General features: G+C 31.1%; 1 protein-coding gene across 3 annotated transcripts in view; it reads right to left on the reverse strand.

The window, feature by feature from the left end:
• Nucleotides 1-17,565, reverse strand: part of LOC139520448 (fibroblast growth factor receptor 3-like) — a 60,973-nt gene that overhangs the window by 35,971 nt on the left and 7,437 nt on the right. For all 3 annotated transcript variants that reach the window (XR_011663889.1, XM_071313056.1, XM_071313057.1), the window contains exons 3-5: nt 13,286-13,439; nt 7,576-7,703; nt 3,528-3,590 (exon numbers count right to left, since the gene is read on the reverse strand). Coding sequence is in view for 2 of the 3 variants with exons in the window: in XM_071313056.1 (XP_071169157.1) it covers nt 3,528-3,590; nt 7,576-7,703; nt 13,286-13,439 (345 nt within the window). In the remaining variant the exon portion in view is untranslated. The remainder of the gene's footprint in view (nt 1-3,527; nt 3,591-7,575; nt 7,704-13,285; nt 13,440-17,565) is intronic.

The raw sequence follows: 17,565 nt of genomic DNA on the forward strand, positions 1-17,565 counted from the left end.
TAGTTAAGAAACTGTACTTGGGTTTCTTTATTCACACACAGGGAAAATGCCACAATTATGTTTCCCTGACCTGAACTACTTTTCAAACTGTGTTGTTCAAAATGTAATGGTTATGTAAAGATCACTATCACTATATAGATCAATTAACGCCAAGATTTAATCAAAACTTTCCCATTTTTTAGTATTTTACCTTGGAATTTTGTTTTCTTAAATTAAACAATAAAACAGGCTTTACAAAACAAGAAAAAACTGAAAAAGATAAATTTCAACAAATTTCGTGCACTTTTTGAAATTAACATTTTAGAAAACAATTGCATGATTTAAATTCCCCATTTATCTTAAATGTTAATTTAAAAAATTATTGTGTGAAAGATCTTTTAACACTGACATTTACCACTCATTTAAAATTATAAAGTTATATCATTTGATATTAAAATTGTGTTTTTGACATTTTAGTTTTTCCATTTTAAAAATGTTCACATTGCCAAAAAGGCATTTAATTTTAACAAGACTGAACTTTGCAAACAGACTGATTCCCTATTTCTACTAATATTGTTTTTATATTGGGAAATCTAGGTCATTAACTTAGAAAATAATTCCCTCCAAATTGTCAGTGACCCAGTATACAGGTGCCCCCTATCAGATGACCAATAATAGGTTTATTTTTTAAGCTTCATTTCCATCACAAAAGATTTCACATAAAGGTCATATTTCTATAATAAACAAGGTTTTTCTTGGTTCAATTTAATAGGTCTCCAATCTGTACTTTATTAAACCTTGAAAAACATTAATTTATATCAAATATTCACTTGTCTAATGAAACAGAACCTTGCTAAATTGATCAAAAGAACTATGAACTAAAACGAGAAGAAACCATTACCATCAGAAATGAATTTACAAAACATGCAACTTGCAGGAGTGATAACAAGAAAGGAAAAGTGTTTGAAACTAAACATGATATGAAACTTTAACTTGTTTATGCTGAACTTGATGGTCAATTTGTTTGCGAAGAAACAACCAGTAGTCTGTTTTGGTATATATATCTAGATTTACATAGTGTCATGATTGCATATACAATGTATGCATTAACACTTTGACATTTAGGCTTCAACTCATTTAGGCAAAGTTATTAGACAGTCTTGACCATTTTGGTCCTGGTGAACAGATATTTGTTGCATACCTATGCTATTGGTCTCCTGTGTATGTGATGAAGTTTTTTTTTTTAAGAAACATGTTTTGTGCCTTGCAATGGGGTGTCATACATTTTCATCATTTTTAGTTTGCCCTCCCAATGAAGAATAATTTTAATGGGATAACGCAACAGAGTATAATCGGTTTTTAATTCGTTTGGCAATTTACAGAAGCCATCGACAGCAGCCCTCTCTAAGCTGGATGTCAACTTTCTTCACATTTTTGTTACACTGGGTTTGCAATATGCCAACTCTAGCTCATGAACAAGCCGTTTTCACTGCTGCATTTTATAGTAAGGTTCATTCCAGGCTAATCTATTGCAAGTTAATTTAATTATGCTATCATATATATTTATCTGTGCACCTTGAAATTCCCTGTTGGCACCAAAAATGTGTTTATCTCTCTTCATTAGTTATGGATTAGAATGATGTAAATAAATATGACTTGAGATGTTGTATAACAAATTTATGTACATGTGGACCCACTTATCTGAAATGCTTGGTATTTAATTTTATCTCTACCAGTAACACTAGCCAATATATTAACAGAAAATGTTCTTTGGTACAAATTACAAACTTTCCCAGGAGGTCAAATACTTTTAAAAATTTCTTTGTTTTGCTGTCATAGAATATTAACGTTTTGATAGTGTTAGTAGACTGAAATTTCCACCATGATAGAATTATATGGTTCTTTTCATTTACAATTTTTTTTCGTCTTCAATTTTTATCCTCAACATTTTTTATCCCTAAAGATAATAAGGTCTTGTTTTATTGCCAAGTGAAAACAGCCATTAAAATGTTTTAATCTGTGTGTCCTTTCCCCTTATCAAAAGCAATAACCTTGTGAATGGTATTTGGATACACCATGCAAAGCAAAATCAGATTTTTGTTTCAAGTCTTGTTTTAAAAGCCAAAGATCATTTCAATGCAAATATATCAAAAATAAACAGATAAAATAGAGCATACAAAAGCTTGCGTTAATTCAATTCTCATAGTGCCAAAAGTATAGAAACTGGCATACTTTATCGAACACAAGTAGTCTTTGATTGAAAGCTTAGAATTCAATTCATGTATATATTTGTAAAAAATAGTTGTTTAATGGATTTTTAATACAGTATGTTCTTACGCGACATTTAACATTTCTCATTGTTTTTGCTTCAGTAGTACTATTGTTGGGAAAGATATTCATGGGTTCATGATTAACATTGATTGGTTGTTGGATTTAGTACTTGCGCTAAATATCTTTATAAGGAGATTGAAATATTTCAGTCTGGCCAGGAAGAACAAATATTTTTACTCTCTCCTTAATTGTAAAAGCCTCTATAGGTGGAATAAAAATCTCTATTCAACATAAAAATTCCTTTTCCCAACAGATCAAACATTTATGAAATAAAAATAAGAGACCAGCTAACAAGCTTCATTTCAACCAAAATCCATCCATGAAAGAGGGGAAATCTTTTTCTTGAAATGAGTTCTTTTATAACACTAGTATTTGATCAAATAAGAAATATTATATACTTGTTATAACACAAGCAAAAAGTCATCCACATGCAAGCTAAAACATGAAAAGATGTATAGGCAAAAAATGGTTACAATTTGCATAAGTCTTAATGAAAACTGACAAGTGGAGAAAATAAAAGATTATGACTTATAGCAGGAAATATGACAGTTAAACAAGGTTATGAGATAAATGGAGGGTTATCTTCTTCCCTTCAACATAAATCTACATCTATATACCTATAATGTATATACAGATGGTACTGATTGTGTAAGACAAAGACAAACTACCAGGACTCTATTAACGTAACTATAGTATGTTTGATTAGAGTAATATATTCAATATTTATAGTGACATAAATAAGAGAATATAAAATACAGAAATATCAACAACAAAAAAATCCTCCTTATCATTAAAGGATTTAGTCTTTCCGTACTACAGTTTTTTTTGTTTTTTAGCTGAGCACTGATGCTAACTTCAGTCTACCTTGACATTATCCTGATCAAGAGCAATTTTTTCGAATATAAATTAGATGAAAGCTTCTGCCCAATATCAAATAATGAGGTACAAAAAAGGATACAAAACTATAGATTGTTTCTAATTCCAAGAACAATCACATGGCTTTCAGATTCAACATATCAAATAACGAAGACCATTGGAAGGAGCCAAAACCTTATAGGTCCAAATGATTTATAATCACAGAAGACCCTCGGTATCTGAGAGAGCAGATGTTCACCATTACAGTGTGGTCTTTTCATCTTGATTTGTACAATGCAGTTGTTATACATGTTTATGTTGATTGGTCTAGAGAGCTACTAGTTTCTGAACACAATATTTACCTTCTTGACATTTTCCATCAGGATCATCGTATTCTACCCCATCATAATCTTCTACTTCTTCTTCTGCAAAATACAATACAATACATTATGAATATATAAGTAGGAATAGTTGGTGAAAACACAAATTCTTATTAAAGTAGAATGTAAATAATAGGGACATTTTTTCACGAAAAATGTCTACCAAACAGGATTTTTATTTTTAAATTCTGAATAAAAGAACACTCGATAAACGGTATAGAACCATAGACCCTCTTTCAATTGTATATTTCCATTATAAAGTGGCATCTTATAGAAAAGTGACAGCAATCTTATCATTCACTTTTTTTTTAATCTTCATCAAAGTGGTAAATGGTTCCTGTTTTTGAACTTTATGGAAACAAATGCTTTACATTGAAAGTTTATATGTACTTATACAAGCACTGAATTCCGTATTTAATAGTTGGAAAATAGTCAAATATTATACAGATGACTACCTTGTTTGTCAAGAGAGTCTTAAGTTTTTTTTGTATATGCTTAGTATTTTGTTTTTTTAAAGCGCATAACTTACATGTCTAAAGTCCTTTCAATTATAGAAGAATCTTACAATATTGCAATTTAGTACACATACAACAGAATTTCATGCAACAAACAACATGATTTGACAGTGGTTGTCAGACTGTTATTAAAAGAATATATATGTCTCATTGACAGATATATAAATAACTGAAGTCAAAATCTTGTGATGTACATGCATTATTACATGTACTTTATGTAATATTAAAACCAGATGCTCCGCAGGGCGCAGCTTTATACGACCGCAGAGGTTGAACCCTGAACGGTTGGGGTAAGTATGGACACAACATTCAAGCTGGATACAGCTCTAAATTTGGATTGTGATTAAATAGTTGACACAGCATAGGTTTCTGACACAGAATGAATGTGGTCTAATGAACTTAAAAAATGTTGTTTGCCTTTGAGCAATTCACTATGCTGTTGAATATTAATCCTCTCAAAAAAATGCTTGAAGAAATTTTCTTTTTATTTATGAAATCTGAAATGAGAAAAATTTAACCCCTCCCCCCCCATTTTTTTTTCACACCCCCCTTTCTCTTTTTCCAAAACTGATCTCAATTCAAATTTCTAATGGAGTTTGCAACAATTACTACTCATTTAAATACATTATAAAATATTTAAATGTAACAAAAGGTGCTTGTTATCACTGAATGGTAAAGATTGTTTTAATTTATCAGTTGGTAGTAAAAGTGAATATACATTGTATATTGTATAAAACAATGATTTAAGTTGACTCAACTACTATTCTGGACAAAGAAAGATAACTCCAATCAATTGAAAATTTCTTGCTATTGCACAATATTGTGCAATTAGATATTTCTGGCTATTGCGCAATACTGTGCAATTGAAAATATTTGCTATTGCACAATACTGTGCAATTGAAGATTTCTTGCTATTGCGCAATACTGAGCAATTGAAAATTTCTTGCTATTGCACAATACTGTGCAATTGAAGATTTCTTGCTATTACTGAATACTGTGCAATTGAAAATTTCTTGCTATTGCACAATACTTAATACAATAATTTTGGATCCTGATTTGAACCAACTTGAAAACTGGGCCCATAAACAAAAATCTAAGTACATGTTTAAATTCAGTATATCAAAAAAGCCCAAGAATTCAATTTTTGTTAAAATCAAATTCAGTTTAATTTTGGACCCTTTGGACTTTAATGTAGACCAATTTGAAAACGGGACCAAACATTAAGAATCTACATACACAGTTAGATTTAGCATATCAAAAAACCCCAATTATTCAATTTTTGATGAAATCAAACAAAGTTCAATTTTGGATCCTCTGGGCCCCTTATTCCTAAACTGTTGGGACCAACACTCCCAAAATCAAACCCAACCTTCCCTTTATGGTCATAAACCTTGTATTTAAATTTCATAGATTTCTATATACTTATACTTAATTTATGGTGCGAAAACCAAGAATAATGCTTATTTGGGACCCTTTTTGGCCCCTTATCCCAACCTTCTTTTTGTGGTCATAAACCTTGTGTTTAAATTTCACTGGTTTCTATTTACTTACACTAAAGTTATTGTGCGAAAACCAAGAATAATGCTTATTTGGGTCCTTTTTTGATCTCTAATTCCTAAACTGTTGGAACCAAAACTCCCAAAATCAATCCTAACCTTCCTTTTGTGGTCATAAACCTTGTGACAAAATTTCATAGATTTCTATTCACTTAAACTAAAGTTATAGTGCGAAAACCAAGAAAATGCTTATTTGGGCCCTTTTTGGCCCCTAATTCCTAAAATGTTGGGACCAAAACTCCTAAAATCAATCCCAACATACCTTTTGTGGTCATAAACCTTGTGTTAAAATTTCATTGATTTCTATTCACTTTTACTAAAGTTAGAGTGCGAAAACTAAAAGTATTCGGACGACGACGACGACGCCAACGTGATAGCAATATACGACGAAAAATTAAAATTTTTGCGGTCGTATAAAAACTATCTATCAAAGAAAGAGATGTGTCTTAGTTTAGATCTCATTTGTTTTGTAAATGAACATTAGCACCACATGGCCGTAGAAAGGTGTCAGAACAGGAATTAGATTTATTCTGACTGGGAATTGACCTAAAAAAATTTAACTGACCAGCAACTTCGTCCATGGCAGATGATTTGATTTAATCTTGAGATCAAGGTTCAAATCAAAGGCATTTCATGTCTGGACCAGAGACCCTTTTGTTAATTTTCTACAGTGCATCTTTTAATGGCTTATTGAAATTTAAAAGGTATCCACCTCAGGGCCAAGTCATAAAAATGAAAAGAACTATGCAGTGAAAAAGTTTTCTTTTCATAGCCAGCTGCAATGTAACAAGACCAGGGTGATACAAATATTTACCTGTTTTATTTTTAACGGACACAGATGAAATTTGAAATGTTTGTTACAAAGATTTGAATTAAATAAATTGAAATCCACTTTTTGGAAAGGTCAGTCTTTAATAGGTTAACTTTGTGACAAATTTATTTGTATACTTCCATTTCTCAAAAGTCTTCTATTGTACAGAATTAAACGCATGACCATTGGGGAAAAAATCCAAAATAGTATACAAGTTAATCTTTAAAAGAAATATCTCCGACATTGATTGATTGATTGTTGGTTGCTGAGACATTGAAATGTTTGATTGAATTTAAAACAAAGACTTATTTAATATTCTAATAAATAATCAGGGTTGTTTTCTAATTTGAAGCATTATGGCCAGAAGATAGAAAATATGCTTAACATTTATATATTATTTTTACAAAATATAGTATCAAGAAATTCAACAGGATAAAAAAAAGCAAGTGATATTTTCTTAATATTTATGAAGTCCATATATATTTTAAACTTGACAATGTAAGTTCACTGTCTTTGTCTTTACTTGTATTTTCTTTTGGAATGTCAGAAAGTGTAATAATATGGTCTGTTGTACTGTCAGATATCTATGCAGTTCCTGCTATCGTATTGACTACATGTATAGATCTATCAAATGTTTCTTGCATAACAAGGCTGTTAGCCATCTTCAGTTCTTAAAAATCAAATATACATCTTAGTCTCTTGACTATTTTGTATCAATGATATTTTATAATTGCAGAGTATCATAAAAAGACAGCTCTTTGACAGGTCAATTTATCACAAATGGCTAAGTTCTTTATTGCTTATTGATCTAAACTTTATTATGATGTACTGGATATTTTAAAAAGCCCGCACAATTTTTACAGCTTTAAAAGTAAATTGTATATATTCCTACTAATTTTGCATGTAATTTGCCAAAGGTTTCTTAAAGTTGAAAGTAAAATTGAGAATGGAAAAGGGGAATGTGTCAAAGAGACAACAATCTGACAAAGGATACCAAAGTTTTAAGTTCTTTAATTTGATATAGTCCTAGGCATGTTGGGATGAAGGATAATGATTGTAATTGGTATTGGATTAGTTCACCAGATCTTATTTAATGGTAGAAAATCACTGATATTCAAAATATGCACAGAATCTGAAAAATAAATTACCGGTCAACACTTTCACAGTAAAATTAATCCATAATTCACCAAGTCCATTTTCTACATGACAGTTGTAAATTCCAGAATCATTCTTTGCCACTGGGTCAATTGTAAATGCATTTCTTCCAAACCTATACCTAAAAAATACAATTAATAGTTTGAAATATCAATTTTTGCCACCAAAAATATATAGATTCATTGTACAGCAGAAGAATTAAAAAGAACCAACATGATTTACAAAAATGTTATTAAAAATAAATGATATATCTTTAAAAAAAAAAACCACTGTACACTGTGTGTAAGCGTTTACAGAGAGAATACTTTTGATCTTTTCTTCATCCATTAAAATTGAATTTCTTTTGGGTTTTAGACACATTTGGTTCATGCTAATGCCATAAATTTCTGCAATACAATTGGCAATTGAAATTTTTTACTCTTACAGCATTAAGAATGATATTATAACTAGAGATATGATACTTAAATGGAAAATTTGCTCTTAAATGAAGGTTTTACAATTCAAGTAAACTTTTATAATCAGCTTTTTCACACCAATTTTACCGAAACCTGTTTCATCTAATTGCCATTTACAAAATATACTATGATTTATTAACAACAAAAGGTATTGCGACTGCTGTATACACACTTATATAATAATGAATAAAATTAACACTATATTAAGCTCATTTTTATACTTTAAGAATCATGATTTTCTCCATGTTACATTATAATTCGATTTAAAGGGCTTGACCGTTAAATCGCGTTATCAGAGGAAGGCAAGACTTGCGACAGTTCATGCACAGGTCAATGTAACGCGCATGTCTTAATTCGTTACACGGCATATCAATTTTAACAGCTAAAGCACTCCTCACAATATTTTGAATGCACGGTCTGCTAGGAAGTAACTGAATTTATCTAAGGTCAGATTGTTGAGTTTATTGTACGCATAATTTATCGTTTACAGGTCTCAACGATAAACGATCAACGACTACGCGACTATTTTGCGCGTACATCGTTTATGTGAACGATGTCAACGTTGACCAAAAAATGTAAGAAACAAATGGATTAAACGACTACGCGCGTAGTCGTTTACATCGTTTAGGTTAGAAACAAATGCGCTCTTAATGTAAACCCACCCATCCCTCCTCTTTTAGTTTTTCGATACTGCTGTTTTACAGTTATAGGACAAACGCCAGATTCTAGGTTGCATCAGCTAAATAGCCAGAACATTAACCAATTAACAGATCACTGATAAATCATATAACCAAACACTTGTTTATTGGTCTTCACAGCAGGCATTCGTCTGATGACCAGAATATTGTAGATGACTGATAATAAATGACCAGATGTGTACTATGGATTGTAAAAATACTGTTACACAGAAATATTTTATTACACATGAACAGATTAATAAGAATCAGTAGCAAACTGTCTTCTGACTTATGAATTTACATACACAGAAATTACAACTTTTTATCCAATTATAATTTTTCAATAAAGCAATTACTATACATATAATACATTTGAAAAGAGATCTTTTAATTAATTTGAAATTAAATCATCCGGGCTGTAAATAAGGTTTTATTTTTAAATTCTATAAAATTGAAGAAAATCAAATTTATTTTCTAAAACAAACCCACCATTAACAAGTATTAAGTACTAATGAATTTTCTAAAAATTTCATTTAAAATATGTTTTTTACCAGTTTACACACTTAAAAAAAACCAGAAGGAAAATCTTATATTTTATTCTTGATACACTCTGATTAATCATTTACTTTTATTCTAACTCGAATAATTCAAGCCCTTTCCGTGTCCGATTTTCTCCCACACGAGGGCTTGAACTCCTTGTGATCATTGGCCGCGTCGCCTGCTCTCTGTGAGAGAGAGCCAATCAGCGGCGATCAGGATATGAGTCTGCGCAACTCTCTTGAAATTGTCTTACCAAACACGTGTGTTCAATTAACACAAATCCGATAATAATTAATTAACATCAATTAACATCAGTTTACATCATTTATCATCAATTAACATCCGGAACTCCTCCTTCTTTAGCTGCCAATTTAAATCAAAATTCCCATATTGCAAAGCGGTGTGAATTTTCCGGTTGACGGTCTTGATCGAGGAAGACGTTCAGGCGTAAATGTAGCCTTCGTAGATCAGCGGAATATAACGACTGAATTATTCGGGTTACTTTTATTCTTGTAAAGAGTATAAAATTGTTTTCTACAGACACACAACCATATTCAAAGAGTTGTTTCTTGTTCCTTTTAAAATAGAAAAAGGCAACGGAAAAAAGGGGAGGGGAGTTAGTTATTTACATTACAATACTAAAATTTCTAGATACATGTTTATGTCTTATTTTACAGATTTCTGCTTGTTTTTAACCTCAACATAGAACTCCTGTCACGGCTTCTGGATTTACAACTCTTCACCAGTCTATAAACACAATTAACCACAGTATGACGTCCATCTGAGGAGTGATAACGGATTAACAGTCATAGTGTACCGATAAATAATGTTATGAAAGTCTTTTAGCAGAGTTCATCACTAGGTCGGACTTTATAGACTGCACAAGTACCGATGAAAGAGGGACGAAAGATACCAAAGGGACAGTCAAACTCATAAATCTAAAACAAACTGACAACGCCATGGCCAACCAGATGCTCCGCAGGGCGTAGCTTTATACGACCGCAGAGGTTGAACCCTGAACGGTTAGGGCAAGTATGGACACAACATTCAAGCTGGATTCAGCTCTAAATTTGGATTGTGATTAAATAGTTGACACAGCATAGGTTTCTGACACAGAATGAATGTGTTCTAATGAACTTAAAATTTTTGTTTCTCTTAGAGCAATTCACTATGCTGTTGAATATTAATCCTCTCAAAAAAATGTTTGAAGAAATTTTCTTTTTTATTTATGAAATTTCAAATGAGAAAAATTGAACCCAATTTTTTTAATCACATCCCCCTTTCCCTTATTCCAAAACTAATCTCAATTAAAATTTCTAATGGAGTTTGCAACAATAACTACTCCTTTAAATACATCATAAAATATGAAGATGTAAAAAAACTGCTTGTTATCACTGAATGGTAAAGATTATTTTAATTTATCAGTTGGTAGTAAAAAGTGAATATACATTGTATATTGTATATAACAAAGATTTAAGTTGATTCTGGACAAAGAAAGATAACTCCAATTAAAAAAAAATCTTGCTATTGCACAATATTTTGCAATTAGATATTTCTTGCTTACTATTCTGGACAAAGAAAGATAACTCTAATTAAAAAAAAATTTGATATTTCACAATATTGTGCAATTAGATATTTCTTGCCATTGCGCAAAACTGTGCAATTGAAAAGACTTGCTATTACACAATACTTAATATAATAATTTTAGATCCTGATTTGGACCAACTTGAAAACTGGGCCCATAATAAAAAATCTAAGTACATTTTTGGATTCAGCATATCAAAGAACTTCAAGATTTCAATTTTTGTTAAAATCAGACTAAGTTTAATTTTGGACCCTTTGGACTTTAGTGTAGACCAATTTGAAAACAGGACCAAAAATGAAGAATCTACATACACAGTTAGATTTGGAATATCAAAGAACCCCATTTATTCAATTTTTGATGAAATCAAACAAAGTTTAATTTTGGACCCCGATTTGGACCAACTTGAAAACTGGGCCAATAATCTAAGTACATTTTTAGATTCAGCATATCAAAGAACCTAACTGATTCATTTTTTGTCAAAATCAAACTAAGTTTAATTTTGGACCCTTTGGACCTTAATGTAGACCAATTTGAAAACGGGACCAAAAGTTAAGAATCTACATACACAGTCATGACAGTTAGATTCAGCATATCAAAGAACCCCAATTATTCAATTTTGATGAAATCAAACAAAAGTTTAATTTTGGACCCTTTGGGCCCCTTATTATGTTGGGACCAAAACTCCCAAAATCAAACCCAACCTTTCTTTTATGGTCATAAACCTTGTGTTTAAATTTCATAGATTTCTATTTACTTATACTAACGTTATGGTGCGAAAACCAAGAAAAATGCTTATTTGGGTCCCTTTTTGGCCCCTAATTCCTAAACTGTTGGGACCTAAACTCCCAAAATCAATACCAACCTTCCTTTTGTAGTCATTAACATTGTGTTTAAATTTCATTGATTTCTATTTACTTAAACTAATGTTATTGTGCGAAAACCAAGAATAATGCTTATTTGGGCCCTTTTTTGGCCCCTAATTCCTAAACTGTTGAGACCAAAACTCCCAAAATCAATCCCAACCGTTCTTTTGTGGTCATAAACCTTGTGTCAAAATTTCATAGATTTCTATTAACTTAAACTAAAGTTATAGTGCGAAAACCAAGAAAATGCTTATTTGGGCCCTTTTTGGCCCCTAATTCCTAAAATGTTGGGACCAAAACTCCCAAAATCAATACCAACCTTCCTTTTGTGGTCATAAACCTTGTGTTAAAATTTCATAGATTTCCATTCACTTTTACTAAAATTAGAGTGCGAAAACTAAAAGTATTCGGACGCCGGACGACGACGACGACGACGACGACGACGACGACGACGCAGACGCCAACGTGATAGCAATATACGACGAAAATTTTTTCAAAATTTGCGGTCGTATAAAAATGAAAAAGACAAACAAACAACAGCACACAAGACACAACATATAAAACTAAAGAATAAACAACACGAACCCCACCAAAAAACTAGGGGTGATCTCAGGTGCTCCGGAAGGGTAAGCAGATCCTGCTCCACATGCGGCACCCGTCGTGTTGCTTATGTGATAACAAATCCGGTAAATAGTATAATTCGGTAGGTCACATTCATGAAAGGGAAGGGGATGAACTTGATTTATCACTGTACGTATTATTATTTAATTTAGAACATTAATCCATGTAATCTTCATTTCTACCTCAAACGTAGTTTCTCATGTTGATTTTGGACATCTGTTGCCAGGGTTCAAGTCAGCACCCTATTATTTCAAAATTTTATTTCATTTTAGTTTTTATTTGAATTTTGAATTTTATTGATCTATTTTATTTGCATCTAATCCACGGTTGCCCAAAGACCCTTTGTTTGTGGGTTGGGAATCGACAGAAGCCATGATCTTACTTCGCCAATAAAATATATTTTGATTTTAATAACGTCTTCTTTCTTATAATTATATATTTCTGGTATAATTTGTTTTGTCATTTCAAACATTTTTACCTTTCACATTTCCTGAGTGATACATGTACTTTTATTTGAATGAAAATAACACATTGTAACTGAAAATTTTGAACAAAGAAATGTCAATTTAAATCCATATTTATAATTCAAACTTTATTAATTTTAAAGTTTTTACATTTAAATGATATTCTTTTTCATCTAACTGAACAAAGTACATTACAAAAAAGTTTTATATTGATATCAATAAAGAATGCAATTTCCTCCTCCGGTTTTTTAGGATGGCGGTTTCCTTTATTCTATATTCTTTGAAATGTATAATGGAAGAGAAAGGGTTGTATATATTGTTTATTCTTTAATGATACAAATTCAAAGAAAGGACCTCCTTGTATTGCTGTTCTTCAACTCTAAGTCACATCTGCTGAAGGGAGAGAACTCTTGCAAATGATAGTTTACTTAAGTAATATCCATATCTAATAATTCTAAATCAGAATTTTTTTATGTTGAATTACAACTATTGACCTACCTGTTATCATACTTTGCAGATAGTTGTCGCTGGTCTTTATACCATATTTTAAAAGGTCTTGGACTGCCTATTACTTTACAAGGGAGTTTTAATCTATCTCCTTCTAACGAAACTAAGTTCTGTCGAAAGTCAATGTCAGCAACTTGTGGAGCACCTAGGAAAATATCATATTCAAATTTTAAGTAAAACTCATAAAAGTGGTCCATTCTATGTGAGATACACATGAAGTAATTTCTAGTACATTTGTTCAATATTTCTTTAAAAGAAACTTCATTTATTTAGTGTTGAAACAAAGCAGATACGTGTACAATTTTTTTTTAATGTTTTTTATGTTTGATCTGGGACTAATATATCTGTTGGTTCCAGGTTTGATGTACACTTTTTTTTTAATTAATGGCCATTTCTACATGGCCTTTTACAATGTTTTAGAGGATCAAAGCAGATCAAAGCATGTTCAGTCTCTCTTGTTTATTAGTTCATTCAAAAATGACAAATCTATTTTCTCACTTTTATTTTCCAGTTCAACTGAAAAAATTGAGGAAATAGTAGCCGAAATCTTTTACTCCTAAAAGTAAATAAATAAATTTCCTATTATCTGATTTTCAATTTATTTTAAAACAAATACAATGTGTTTAAAACTGCACTTTGTTTCTGTGTTTTTATCCATATATTACAAATGTAGATGACAACATTTCAATACAAGGAAAATAAAATTGAAATGTATAAATCTTCCAAAATGAAGAAGTGTTATATATAAACTTTAAAAAGGTTGTTAGTTGTACAATAAATAAATAATGTATCACAAGTGTACCTCATATGCAAAAAAAAATGCATACTTATGTATCTATAATACATGGGTACAGGTGGCACGGTAGTATTTGCATTCCAGAATTTAGGTTGCTCTTTTGTGTACCCTACTTAGGTTAATGTATCTAAACAGTGTGATTGGACAAAAAATACACTACAACTGAACATACTTTCCCAAACTGAGGGATGAATCAGGTGTAGAAAAATATGAAATAATTTTACATACAGATGAAAATGAATTTTTGAGAATTTTTTTAAATTTTTTATTCACTGCACCATAAAAGACCTAAAAGTACTAGTGGCCTTAGGTTTTTAAAAATAGCAAAAAAAGTAAACGGTCATGATACATATTCAAATTCATTTCTGAATAGTAAAATGAAAGTACTTCAGTTAACTGTGAATGTAGAATTTTTTGCAGTGTTAGAAAGTGGTGAAAATTCTAAAAAGGCTATCATTATCCCTTATGGGCCAGGAAATACTACCGTGCCACCTTAAGGGGGATATACATTTTTACACTAAATCAATACAGGAATTTATTTTACCTATGCAATTTGTAAGTTTATCAATAAAAAGTTGATTAAGAGCAACTATGATAAAAACAAGCCTTAAATTCTACCCCTGAGAGTAAAAGTTGCTGATTCAGCAAATTTTGCCTGATCTGTGGGTAATAATGTAAAAATTTACATAGAAAGTAGAACTTCATTATTTTTATGTAACTTGCAATACATTTTTAATTATAAGTGCTCGCTTTAACTTTTCGCATTGTCTGACACATGTGCAACCACTGAAATTTGAGACGCGACATTCTTCGGTTGCATGTACATCCTACTATTTTCACCGAAATAAACAAATTGCATAATTTCTTATTTTTTTCAACACAAGTACAGCTATACTAGTTTTCTTCATGTTTAATTTGTAGTTCTGATGTAACATGACACCAGTAGCAGCTTTTGGGGAACCAGTAAGTGGTTAAGGGGTCCTTACTTATTCATTTAGCTCTCATATTGGTCTGAAATAGAGATAGAAATAGGGGTTTCTTTACATTGACTAGACATTATTTTTGACAAAGAATGTTTTTATGATGTTATATCAGCAAGATTAAATGGTTTATTCATTTTCCATGCAAATACCATTAATTGTTACGATTTTCTGACAGTGAAAAACACAATAAAGGCAAATTGATTATGTAAGGGGACATAATTTAACTTAATGCATACATGAGAAATAGACAAACAGTCAACTTAGAGATGTATTCTAGTACATGTATTGTGAAAAAGATTTTAGAATAATAGTTAAGTGCAATCTAAAGACTCTTGTTGTATAGCCCTCATAATCTGGAAATGTTTAAGGTAGTATAAGGCATGCTGTAAAATGTGGAATGGACTTTAATCTCATTTTTCATGATTTGGTGCTTAAACTGTTTCTTTCAGTCAGATTAACCATAAATAGAGTTGGCAATCCAATAATTCCTCCTGAATCACCATGTTTGACTTCTGTGTTGATTTGAAACATCATATATTTGGGTTTTGTTCACTCCTTAAGTAAAAGTGGTAAGATGAAAAAAAAGTGAAAATCTGCCAGATGGGGTAGGGATGTAATGTTTCATTTTTTTTTTGTAAGAAATAAGTGCAGACTAGTATTCTTTATTGTAATATGTTCCAAAGTAAGAAGTCTATGCATCATAGGTGTCATGACTGGTTTCAAGTTTGTTATGTCTTGGTTAAGGTGGCACGGTAGTATTTGCATTCCAGAATTTAGGTTGCTCTTTTGTGTACCCTACTTAGGTTAATGTATCTAAACAGTGTGATTGGACAAAAAATACACTACAACTGAACATACTTTCCCAAACTGAGGGATGAATCAGGTGTAGAAAAATATGAAATAATTTTACATACAGATGAAAATGAATTTTTGAGAATTTTTTTAAATTTTTTATTCACTGCACCATAAAAGACCTAAAAGTACTAGTGGCCTTAGGTTTTTAAAAATAGCAAAAAAAGTAAACGGTCATGATACATATTCAAATTCATTTCTGAATAGTAAAATGAAAGTACTTCAGTTAACTGTGAATGTAGAATTTTTTGCAGTGTTAGAAAGTGGTGAAAATTCTAAAAAGGCTATCATTATCCCTTATGGGCCAGGAAATACTACCGTGCCACCTTAAGGGGGATATACATTTTTACACTAAATCAATACAGGAATTTATTTTACCTATGCAATTTGTAAGTTTATCAATAAAAAGTTGATTAAGAGCAACTATGATAAAAACAAGCCTTAAATTCTACCCCTGAGAGTAAAAGTTGCTGATTCAGCAAATTTTGCCTGATCTGTGGGTAATAATGTAAAAATTTACATAGAAAGTAGAACTTCATTATTTTTATGTAACTTGCAATACATTTTTAATTATAAGTGCTCGCTTTAACTTTTCGCATTGTCTGACACATGTGCAACCACTGAAATTTGAGACGCGACATTCTTCGGTTGCATGTACATCCTACTATTTTCACCGAAATAAACAAATTGCATAATTTCTTATTTTTTTCAACACAAGTACAGCTATACTAGTTTTCTTCATGTTTAATTTGTAGTTCTGATGTAACATGACACCAGTAGCAGCTTTTGGGGAACCAGTAAGTGGTTAAGGGGTCCTTACTTATTCATTTAGCTCTCATATTGGTCTGAAATAGAGATAGAAATAGGGGTTTCTTTACATTGACTAGACATTATTTTTGACAAAGAATGTTTTTATGATGTTATATCAGCAAGATTAAATGGTTTATTCATTTTCCATGCAAATACCATTAATTGTTACGATTTTCTGACAGTGAAAAACACAATAAAGGCAAATTGATTATGTAAGGGGACATAATTTAACTTAATGCATACATGAGAAATAGACAAACAGTCAACTTAGAGATGTATTCTAGTACATGTATTGTGAAAAAGATTTTAGAATAATAGTTAAGTGCAATCTAAAGACTCTTGTTGTATAGCCCTCATAATCTGGAAATGTTTAAGGTAGTATAAGGCATGCTGTAAAATGTGGAATGGACTTTAATCTCATTTTTCATGATTTGGTGCTTAAACTGTTTCTTTCAGTCAGATTAACCATAAATAGAGTTGGCAATCCAATAATTCCTCCTGAATCACCATGTTTGACTTCTGTGTTGATTTGAAACATCATATATTTGGGTTTTGTTCACTCCTTAAGTAAAAGTGGTAAGATGAAAAAAAAGTGAAAATCTGCCAGATGGGGTAGGGATGTAATGTTTCATTTTTTTTTTGTAAGAAATAAGTGCAGACTAGTATTCTTTATTGTAATATGTTCCAAAGTAAGAAGTCTATGCATCATAGGTGTCATGACTGGTTTCAAGTTTGTTATGTCTTGGTTAAGGTGGCACGGTAGTATTTGCATTCCAGAATTTAGGTTGCTCTTTTGTGTACCCTACTTAGGTTAATGTATCTAAACAGTG

This window comes from Mytilus edulis, chromosome 4 (assembly GCF_963676685.1).
Source record: "Mytilus edulis chromosome 4, xbMytEdul2.2, whole genome shotgun sequence".
NCBI classification, from domain to species: Eukaryota; Metazoa; Mollusca; class Bivalvia; order Mytilida; family Mytilidae; genus Mytilus; species Mytilus edulis.